This window comes from Onychomys torridus, chromosome X (genome assembly GCF_903995425.1).
Source record: "Onychomys torridus chromosome X, mOncTor1.1, whole genome shotgun sequence".
Lineage (NCBI taxonomy): Eukaryota > Metazoa > Chordata > Mammalia > Rodentia > Cricetidae > Onychomys > Onychomys torridus.
The window spans coordinates 123,734,796-123,746,823 of NC_050466.1; the positions used below are offsets into that span (position 1 = coordinate 123,734,796).

Genomic DNA, 12,028 nt, shown 5'->3' on the forward strand with positions numbered 1-12,028 from the left:
TATTTGTATGCATATGGTTTCAGTGCTGACCACTTTCATTGGACAGCTAGTCAGGGGGTTCATCCATGGTGAAACTAATTCTTTTCCAAGCAATCATTAGTTGCTTGTAGTCCTTGGTCTACCACTGGGACCCCATAAAATTGTCCCATTTCCACATTAATATGTCCATTGATAATGCTATTATTCCAGACTTGATCGTTTCACACCAGACTTCTTGGTATAAGCTCTTTTCATCTCCTCTTCTGTGATGTTCTCTGAGCCATAGATGTAGGGCCGGGGTCCCCACAAGACATTGATCTCCTCCCCCACAACCCCTCTGACCAGTTGAGGTTTTTTTTATGATGTTCTCCATTTGCTGTGGTGAGATGCTCCTTTGGTGAATAGTGGTAGCTATACTTACTCAAGAAAGGTGGATCTTTACTTTAGTGGATTTTGTTTGTTTGTTTGTTTTTGTAATTTGGACATTACTACCATATTCAGATTTTTTTGAAGATGTTTGTTGTACATGGTTATTGGAATTGTTACATTAAACTTCTCCTGGGGAGATGCAAATAAACATCTTCTCACCCAAGATGGGCACCAATGACAGACCAAAGTAGGATTTAACCAAATTCCAAGTTGGTGAGAACAATGAGTTTATTGGACTTAAACTGGGCATGAATAAAGGTTTGCATACAGAAGTGTGGGTGACTCTAAAACAGCTGTATCATGCATGGATAATGATCTCATGGAAGGTGCTGTTGAGTCCCACTTTGAATCAGCCTCCTAACTTTCTATGTACTCTGACATCTCCCTAAATCACTTGGAGCTGCTGGGTCGAGTAGGGTCAATAGCTGGAGTCTCAGATGAGAGTCTCTAGAATCATTTTTCCTCTTCCCACCAGGGAGTGTTAAAGCTCCATTATCATTATCATAGACCTTGTGTATTAGTTAGGGTTCTGTGGAGGAACAGAACAAATTGGATGATTTTATATATATACACATTTCCCCATGAGTAAGGGTAGCATCTCTATGTGTATGTTAAGATGGGGAAGTAGGAAAGATAATAGTAAATTTGAGACTGGGAGAAGTGTCTTTTAGTTTTTAATGGCTCTTTTGATTGAGTGCCCCTTGCTCTATTAGGTAGACTAGTAAAGTAGTATATGGAAGGGACCAAAAAGTAAAATTTGACTTAATGACATTTTTTCCTCTAGCTTTATTGTTCATATAATGATGCTGTACCATATCATTAATGGATATCACCGGGTAGTTTTCCAATAAGGAGGAAAATTAAATGCATGGAGACTTTTTATATATCTTTAGTTATACCAAAAGATAGATGTTGTGAGAGAGATGACATGATTGTGATAAGATAGCGTTGTGGAATCCAGCAGTAAGTGGGACCTGTGCTAAAATTCACTGAATAGAACATGAACACTAAGGAAACACTAAGACTCTAAATAACTGCATAGAATTTTGTAGATGGGCCATTCAACTGAATTTCCTAGGTGCTATAACACAGCAAGAGCAGCAGAATGATGCTTGCCACCCAGGAGTGCCTAAGAAGTAGCCCAGAGATCTAAAAGCAGGAAAGTTGATGGGATTGAGCACTAATAATATAGCAGCACAACGCACTGGAACTTAAGCAGAGTCTTGTGAAACTCAAGTGGAAACAAAAATTGATTAACTTTCAGCTGTGTTATGGAAATGGGTGTGTTGAAATAGAATGTAATTTGAACCATAGAAAAAGCTATATTTCTTGAGTTCAAGTTTATCTGGGATCAAGGCCAGAGTTTCTTGCATGCCATGCATATTAAGAGTAAATATTTGTGTCTCATTAAAGGAAGTTACGTTTAAATGATTTTGAAATAATTTAGCATTAACTGAGACTGTTTAATGATAGTGTAACAGTTAATAAAGATGTGCTTCTGTGCAGATAAAGTTTAACCTTTGCTGCAACTCTTTTTCATTATTTATAAAGTGTGAATGTGTACTGCTTTCTAAACATCTTAGATTCTACACCTGAAGGTGCATCTTTATGTGCTTGGGTATTTGTGTGTGTATAAAGTAAAAAAAATAAAATAGAATTCTTCTTCATTGGTGTACTCCTGTTTTTGAAAGTATAGGTTTGTAAAATAAACTGGCCACTTAGCTCAGTTGGTTAGAATGTGATACTGATGTATATGCGTGTATATTTGCATAAATGTATATATGTAATGTTGCAAAGGAGTTATTTATTGAATAAAATGTTCCTTTTTATGGGTAATATATTCATTTTATTCAAGGTAAATATAATGTATACAAAAAAATCTCTTTTCCACCTGTGTGCTTATTGGTCACTGAGTACATATCCATTCTTTCATCCTCTTTATTTATAAAATAAGATGTGTCATGCTTAGTTTGTGTTTTTCTTATATCAGTGTACCCAGAACATGTTATTCTTACTACATTCAATTTCATTGTCTATATAAGCTATAATGTTGTCACCAGTTCCCTATACATGATTCTGCAGTTTTCAACAGTTTGCTGCTATAAAACATAACTGCTAAGATGTAAAACTTGGATTAACTTTTTTACATCAATAAGCATGACTATGTAAGATAAATTTTGAGAAACGAATTCCTGGAACACTGGATGGACACACACACACACACACACGTGTGTGTGCATATGTATGCACATGTGATTTTTTACAGATATTACTAGATCACCATTTCTCAAACATACATAATTTACCTTTGTTTCAGCAACAAAAACAAAAATGTATTTCCATACAGCTTCATCACTATTCCTATGAAACTTTTCTATTTGTCATTATGGTAGAAGAGTGATCTTTCAGTGTACTTTCGATTAGACTGCTGACAATGGTCGAGAGAAAGCCTGATCTGACCTAGTCTGGTGATCAGATGGCCAAACACCCTGACAGTCGAGCTGGAACTCTCATCCAATAACTGATGCATTTCTCTTTTTATGAGTAAGAATAAGCTTCTCACAGATCCAAGTGTCATTAGTCTTTTCTATGAGCTGTATTTTCATATCATTTACCCATTATCTGGTGGAGTTTTGGGATTTTCATACTTTGCTGACCTGTTGGTTAGGAAGATGATTTCCATGCACATACTGTGAATTGCATTATTCTCCCACAAGTCTATGCATTTCTAAGTCTCTGTTTTTCAAAGACCCCTTTGCTTTTGTAAGAAATTTTCTGCCCACTCTACATAGCACCCACAGATCCCACTTTCTCCCTCCTCCCCCCCCCCCCAGCCCTCTCTCCCAAGCTACCCCACCCCACATCCCCACATCGCCCAAATCAAGGTCTCTCACTGAGTTTTGGCAGGTCCAAGCCCCTTCCCACTGCACCAAGGCTGCATTGTACTTGGATGAGAGACCCTTTTCTTAAATCATATGGATTTTCAGCAGACCAAATTTTGTACACTTTAAGGTTATACATTAATTCTCAAAAGTTTTCTTTCAGTATGTCAATTTATTTTTTACCTGTGTGGAATCTATTCTGGTATGTGATTTGTAATGTAAAATCCACCTTTATCTTTTTCTCCACTCATTCCCAATGCCATAGTCATTACATAGGAGTCATCCTTTATTTGTAGTTTCATTTCCCATGATTTTAATTATGTGCCAGCCACTGTCTGAAAATAATTAATGGAAAAGTTCTTAAAATTAATGGTTCATTGGTTTTAAAGAACTCATTACAGTATATTGCTATACTTGTCCCATATTATTCTTATTGTTAAGGTCCTACAATGTCTATACATTTTGTTGTACCTATGTGCATGTAAGAAAATATACAGCATATGTAAGTTTGGGTACTGGCCACAGTTTCAGGTACCTATGTGGAATCTAAAAAGTTATCCTCCTTGGATAAGGAGTGGCTTCTGTATGCCAAATTCATATGAACTTCCTTTCTGATGGTCTTCCCAGTATTCAGTTTATTCAAATATAAGACTCAAACTGTTTTATATCTGACTGGTAGTAGGGTCCACTCACTTCTTTTACAGTTTTTCTCAAAGATATTGCTGGGTTTTTTTTCATATAAACTTTAGAAATACTGTCTAGTTCTATTTTCATTGTATAAAAGTTCTAACTAAATTGTGATTTACTTTTTAAATGTTGAATTTCTTTATTTAGTAACATCGAATTTCTTTTATTATTTTACTATTTCTTTGTGAACTTCACAACTGTTTTAAATTTTTCCTATTATAAATCTTGAGCATTATTCACTGTAAAGTAATTTGTTTTGCCATTTATAGGTACAATATTTTCTTCTATTAAGTCTCCCAAATTATTACTATAATAAAGCTGTTGACTTTGCAATATTAGTTTTATGTACAGTTGTATAATTACCATTATTTTTTTACAGTTGTTTGAATATCTTGGTTTTCAGGCATACCAATGTATCATTTGCAAGTAGTGGTTCTATCTAATCTTTTGTAGAATTTTCTGCTTTTGACTCTAGTGCTAGGGATTAAGTTTAGGGCCTCACATGTTTTAGGTAAATGTTCTACCCAGGGGTAACCTCAGCTTCATTTTTTTCCTCACTTTTCTTTCTTGTTTTGTTTTAAGACAGTCTTACTCTGTGGTCTACCTGCCCTGGAACTTTCTATATAGACAAGGCTAGCCTCAAACTTGTGGCAGTTTTCCTGCTTTAGTCTCTTGAGTGTTGGGATTACAGATGTCCTTCACAACTTCTAGCTTTCCAATTTTCTTTCCTGAAATTCTTCCTCTGCTTTAACCTTGCTGCTTGGTCTAACTGGTGCAATGTTGAAGTGGTATTGTCTAATTTCTGCCTTCAGTGAGCAGACATAAAATATTTATTGAACAAGAAATCTTCTAGTTATTTTAACTGGGAATCAGAATTCATTTAATCTTCTTATACATGCTTCTGCTTTGGAACAAGTACATCATTAAACTTTTAAAAAGGAGAATATTTTATGGAGACTTAATGGATTTTACATTAATAATATCCATGTCATTGATGCCAGAACCTGTGGATGTACTACTTTACATCAAATGGTATTAGTTTTTCTTTATTCAAAATTTAAAAGAAAATACTTAATGGAAACTTCACTGAGATCAGATTTAAACATTTCAGTGATACAGGCGTGACTAGAAATGGGTAGGTAGAATTTTCAAGGAGTAGAGGCAGAAGCTGAAAGGGAGAGTTTATGGTGGTGTGGTTCTGCCAGTAGAAGGTGCTTTTTGAAATAGATGGCAAGATAAAAGCAGAAATTCAAGAGCAGACCATGCACCTGAAGTTTAAATATACCATAGAAACCGTCAAGATTTTGAGCTTTTCTTTTTTCTTTTTTATGCACAAATGATTTCAGAAATATCTGTATTACTATCTTATCTTCATTTTCTTGTATGTCTCTTGTATAACTTTATGCATGTAAAGTTTCTTCTTCATGTCAGCAATCTCCCCAGCAAAATAATGGATTTTCTTGATATTGTTCATATAATTTACCAATGTCTTTAGCCTTAATAATAAATCTTCTTTGGGCATAGGAATTTAACACTTGCAGATATTTTTACAAAAATTTAAGGCTGCTATGTGGGAAATCAGTTATTTGAAGGACAAAAGAACTAAACATACTGTGTTTTTCAGGGTGATGATGGAATTCCAGGGCCGCCAGGACCAAAAGGAATCAGAGTAAGCAATATTTAGTATTGTATGGTAAATTCTTCCTTGATGTCAGCAGATAAAAACAAGTGGAATGATAGGAGACAACAAGAAAAATACTAGTTATTGTTGCACATACACATATACATACATTAAACACAACAATCTAAGTCCATTTAGTGTTGCTTTTACATATACCATTTCAAGGCTGACCAATTGTTATTGGATTATCAATTAAGAGGCTCATTCATGGGGAATCATTAAGTCTCCCTCTCTCCAGAGTAGCTAATTATCTGTAGTTCTTTGTATAAGAGTGGGTCCCTGTGAGATTTTCCTCATTCACATTAGCACATTTTTCCCTGAGTCACAATTGAAAGGTAATATCCACCCTTGTGGGGAAGTCAAGATCAACCAATATACTGTACTCAGCTCACTTTCTATCCTAGGATCCCCCTACCGGTGATCCTGACCACATTTAAAATGGGTCTTCTCATACAGTTAATATAATCAAGATAATCTTCACGGGCATGTCCAGAGTAGTGTTTCAATGGTAATTCTAGATTCTGTCAAGTTGACAACTAAAATAAAATAGTACATCTATACCTCTCAGCTTGACACCTAAACACATGGCTTTTAAGCTGTAACTTTCCATGCCTTTTTCTCATAGGCTCATGAGAATGATATAATGTAAAATGCATTCAATCTAACATTTAAAGTCCCCATAGTCATAAGTCTCTTAGCTATGAGCTTCTATAAAATAAAAAACAAAAACAAAATATATACTTCCAACATAATATTGGCACAAAGTAAATATACCTATTATAAAATAGAAGAATTGGGACATAGCCACAAATAATCAGGTCAATGTAAAACAAAATCCAATAGAACAAATATCAAATCCCAAAGCTCCACGTCCAGTCTTTGTGGCTTATAATGTAATCAACTGGAGTCTAAAACACATGAGCAGCCCCACACACCTTCACTTCTGCCACATGCAGCACACATAGAGTCTTTTCTTGGCTGGCTTTATTCTACACCCACACCTTTCCTTGGAAGCTGTCTCTTGTTCCTGTCATCTCCACTATCTTGGTGTTTCTACTGCAACTTAAAGTTTGCCTTTACAAGTTCACATATTGGCCTCTTAGAGATTCTTTCCAGGGGCATCAACAATACCATAAATCCTCTGGCCTTAGGTTCTTTTTAAAACATTAGAGAAAGTCCCAGTGTCCTGCTTAATCTTATATCTTTCATGCCTCTAAAAATTGTACAGTATGAACTACACTGCCAAGTTCTGCTGCCAGCTCTCGATAGAGCCTCTGATGGCTGGGATTTTGCTTTCAAGACACGTTTTCTTTTGTTCCAATGCAATATAGGAGGGTCCTCTTCAGTAGTGCTGATCTCTTTAACAATTATAGCTATGTTATCAGTACCAGCTTGAATTCTCTCCTGCATTGAAATGTCCTCTGCCAAAGAAGTTAACCCATTATCTTTAAATTTACTTTCAATAAAGTTTTCAGGACTTGAGAAGAATGAAGGCAGTTTGTTGGCCAAAATATCACATTAATAGCCTTTAGCCCAGTTGTTGAGTCCTTGTTCACTCTGACATCTCAATGACCAGCCCCTACTTTGCTCATTCCTCCCAGCTCTGCTTATAGCATTTTAGGGACATTTCTAACTGAATGTTTCAGCTCTTCCACATTCCTCCTGAAAAGCAGTTTCAATGGCCTAAGAACTGCATGGGCAGTTTTATCACAACAATGGTCCCAATTGTTGTTACTAATTTCTGTCTAAATTCTTGTCCTGTTGCTCTGGAAAAATTACCTGATAAAGGTATGCATATGACTGGTTTTAGAATTAGAGAATACTGAGGCCCCCGGCATGGTGGCACAAACCTTTAAATCCAGCACTTGGGAGGCAGAGCCAGGCAGGTCTATGAGTTCAAGACCAGCCTAATCTACATAATGAGACAGCCAGGCTACACAGAGAAACTGTCTAAAAAATCACTAAGAAGAAGAATAAGAAGAATTAGAGGGTGATAGTTTTTCCAAAGACAAGATCTATCTTGTCTGAACTTTAGTTTCTTCACATGCTAAAGGTAAAGAGTATATCTGCAAGATCTCTTTTTGCTCCAAACTTCTGTTTATATGATAGTATCTCTTACTTTGATTATTAAATGCATGGATGGTTACATAGCATGCTTATGTATAGATTATTATTACACCCTCATATATTGTAATTCTTTGATATTCAAATGTTTAGATAAGTAAATTGTGCACAAATCTTTAAAAACATTATATTTGCTATATAATTTTAGCAGCATGTGGTATCTCAACTTGGTACATCATACTTGTAATATTAGCAGTTGGAATGCTGAGCAAGAAGATTTTCATGAGTTCCATGCCACCATTGGGTAAAGAATTGGAATCTGTCTCGATAAATTTCAAAACCAAAGCCAAAACGAAAAATCCATGTAGGTTGCCTTATACAGTATTTATGACTTGTGTAGATACAGTACTGGAAAAAAATAAGAAAGTTGAAACCTTTAGTTTGTCAGGTATAACTGATTTTTGTAGTAAATTGGTATCATGTGCCGTTGAAACTCTTTATAATAATAGCACTGTAGCTCACAATGACCATTTATAGCTACCATGTGCTAAGCACTGTGGAAACTAAAAAGAATTGGTCATTTTATTAATGGTTACTGGGGGTATTCAGTAGACCCTGTTTCTGTTTCTGAAGTACAATTTTAGAAGTGCTTGATATGATAGCCTGTATTTTTAGGTCTCAGCTTACAGACCACTCTTTTGTTGTTGATGATGTTTATTTGTTTTGTGTTTTCAAGGCAGGGTTTCTCTGTGTAGCCCTGGCTGTCCTGGAACTCAATTTGTAGATCAAGTTTGCCTCACAAAAATCCATCTGCCTACCTCTGCTTCCCAAGTGCTGGGATTAAAGATGTGAATCACCACCACTCAGCCCAGACTGCTCTAGATATACAAAGTTTAAAAGTGAAAAAAAATTAAGTTTAGACAAATTCAGAGAGTACATACTAGGTTAAACTTCCTTATGCTTATTGTTACTTTCAAAACAATTGAACATTGACATTTTACTGTCTCTAAACAACCACTATTTTTGCAAATGTTTTAAAGTAAATCCCTCACATCTTCCACTTTACCAATGAAAACTTCAGTATGTTCAGTATTTATTAACAACTATATTTTTGATTAAAGGTGTGTACTACTGTTGTCTGTTGTTTTCACTCTTCACTCTTTTGGATCTTTGTGGGCCCCACCAACCAGCTCCCAAATAAGTCACACACAGACGCTTATTTCTCTTATAAATGTCCAGCCTTATCTTGGCTTATTTCTAGCCAGCTTTTCTTTAATTATCTTGTCTACCTTTTGCCTCTGGGCTTTCACCTTTCTCTATTTCTGTATATCTTTTCTTTCCTTTTTATTCAGTGTCTGACTGTGTAGCTGGGTGGCTGCACCCTTCTTTTCTTACTCCTTGATCTCCCTTTCCTTGTTCCTCATTTTTTTTTCTCTTTTTCTCCTTCTATTTATTGTCTCTACCTGACAGCCCCTTGTCTTTTTTCCTGCCTTGCTATTGGCTGTTCAGCTCCTTATTAGACAAATCAGGCAAAGTAACACGGCTTCACAGAGTTAAACTAATGCAACATAAAGGAATGTAACATATATTCACATCATTAAACAAATATTCTACAGCATAAACAAATATAATACATCTTCAACTAATATTTCCCACAACATACCACCATGTATATTATTCTATTGAAACCCATTTTATGCCATCCTTGACCTGGTAGAAGCCTTTTCAAGTTTTATTCCTGCCCACTGTCCTTTTTACAGTAGTCATTGATTGCCGAGACTTTCTTGCTTTCTGGCATACAATATTCCAGAAACATCTTCTGCTCTTTTTTCCAAACCTTGCTATAATAATGCTGCAGTCACAAACCTTAAATATCATATTGTCTTTTCTAGTTTGTAGTGTGCCTCTGGGTTAGATACACGTAAGTCAGTTGTTAGGTTAAAGGGTATGTGTGTGTGTCAATTTTGGTAGCTATTCCTGCCATAACATTTGAGTCCACATTCACAGCACATATGAGAATACTATTTTCCCTATATCTTCACCAACAGAAATAGTTGACAAGTTGTGTTTTGCCTGTCCTGAAAGGGAAATTTAACTGAAAGAGATTTGGGGTTAGTTACATTAATACCCTCAGCGGGAGGACATTACCCTCTCATCTAGTAAATTCATTATTCACAAACCTGAAAGAATTTTGTATGTTAAAACAGACATTTCATCTACCTCTTTTCTTTCAGCTACTAACTGTAATGAAGAACATACCTACAGTCAGGAGTTTCTAGTTTTCTATAAAATGGATTTTAAATGCATCTATATGTATATGGGTGACAGTTGTGTAGCTTGGTCTCTTTGTGGGACCCCTAGCAGTGGGACCAGGATCTATCCCTGGTGCATGAGTCAGCTATTGGAACCTATTCCCTATGGTGGGATGCCTCAATTAGCCTTAATGTTGGGAGAGGAGCTAGGCCCTGCCTCAACTTTGTTGATTTCCATGGGAGGCCTTACCCTTTCTGAGGAGTGGATTGGGAGTGGGGTAGAAAAGACATGGGGGGGGGAGTGGGAGGAGAAGAGGGAGGGGAAACTCTGGTTGATATGCAAAATGAATTAAAAATTTAATAAGAAAAACATCTACATGAAAGAGCTTTTCTATAGTTACTAAACCAATATTGGTTGGTAACAGTAAGGCACATTTTACAACAGCCTCATCATTTGCTCAAGGGATTTCTTTATTGTTACAGGGTCCTCCTGGACTTCCTGGATTTCCAGGGACACCAGGTCTTCCCGTAAGTATGATTTTGATTATTTTAAAGTCCTCTAAAAAGTAATCTAAGAAGTACCATAAATGTGTTATATGCCTTTTCAAAGGGAATGCCAGGCCTTGACGGAGCTCCAGGACCTCAAGGTATCCCTGGATGCAATGGAACCAAGGTGAGGTTTATTGAACTTAATTGTGGACAGTATGTTGATCATAATAGACTTAGTCTGAAAGAGATAGAATGGCTTTGTTTCTAAATCAACATTTTCAGTATTTTAGATATCAGTAGTTTATTTGAGCCTGTTTAACTAGTAGGGATAATGTACTGCATTAGAAGTTCCTTGCAAACCTTTATGCAAATTAGTATGAATATTAAAAGTGAATTAGGATATATGTATTTCACATACTATAGAAGTTGTTATGAGCAATGTCTGTTATTAATTTTGCCTTACAAATAGGTACTATTTAAATTTTGAATGCTTTAAGTTTAAAAAATTTTATTGTATGTTATTTATATAGAGGAGGAAGGGGTTCCCATATGCCATGGAACACATGTGGAAGCCAGAGGACAACTTATGGGGGTAGATTACTTCCTTGCACCATGTAGGATATGGATATCAAATTCAGATTGTCTGTACTTTGGCCGCAGGCACATACCTTTACCTACCAAACCATTTCACTGATTCATGCTTTATTTTTTTAACTTACTTAAATGTTACTGTGAAAACTACAACTGTTTCATAAGCAAAAATGATGCATTTAACAATTTGAAAAAAAAAACTTTAGATAATGTCACTTTTCTTGTTTTGAGTGAAAAATTTGACATTAATGTACAATGAGCAAAATTTTCTCTTCTTGTAAATTGATATATTGTAGCCTCTTTCTTTCATGTAAATGTATTATTACTTTATATTTATCTTTTGAGCATTTTCTACTTTCTGCATAATATTCTATAAAATTACATCTACCCTATATCTTTTTAATTAATGATGTATGCCAAATTTTTACATTAGAATGTGTGCTTTAACTTTTTGCATTACAATGAACATGTTTTCTGAGAATTTCTAAAACACATAAAATCAACACAATACTTTTCAACCCAAGTATTTCCCAAGTCTCTGTAACTCTTGCCAATAATATTTTTTTTCTTGACATAGAGTCTCACTATGTAGCCTTGAGTAGCCTCAAACTGACAGAAATCCAACTGCCTCTACCTCCCAAAGTTCTAGGACTAAATGTGTACATGCTTTCCATAACAATTATAATTTTTTAATGTATAGATTTATTTGTAAGGCAAGTGTCCAGATTGAGAGATTTGTGCCCTTCATTCTAGCTCAGGCAGTCTTTGACGATAGTACCAACATATGACAATGAACAAATTTCCTGAGAAAGTAAACTACTTTCTTTTTCCTGTTCTGGTGACATAGCTATGTTTTGGTCTGTTTGTTTCTTTGTTTGTTTTTTCTTTTTTTTTAAAAAGAGAGAGAGAGAGAGAGAGAGAGAGAGAGAGAGAGAGAGAGAGAGAGTGTGTTCAGCATGCCTTATGCAACAAGA

General features: G+C 35.6%; 1 protein-coding gene across 2 annotated transcripts in view; it reads left to right on the forward strand.

Moving 5' to 3' along the window:
* Positions 1-12,028, forward strand: part of Col4a5 (collagen type IV alpha 5 chain) — a 210,454-nt gene that overhangs the window by 70,274 nt on the left and 128,152 nt on the right. For both annotated transcript variants that reach the window (XM_036175182.1, XM_036175183.1), the window contains exons 4-6: positions 5,602-5,646; positions 10,458-10,502; positions 10,585-10,647. In XM_036175182.1, the coding sequence (XP_036031075.1) occupies positions 5,602-5,646; positions 10,458-10,502; positions 10,585-10,647 (153 nt within the window). The remainder of the gene's footprint in view (positions 1-5,601; positions 5,647-10,457; positions 10,503-10,584; positions 10,648-12,028) is intronic.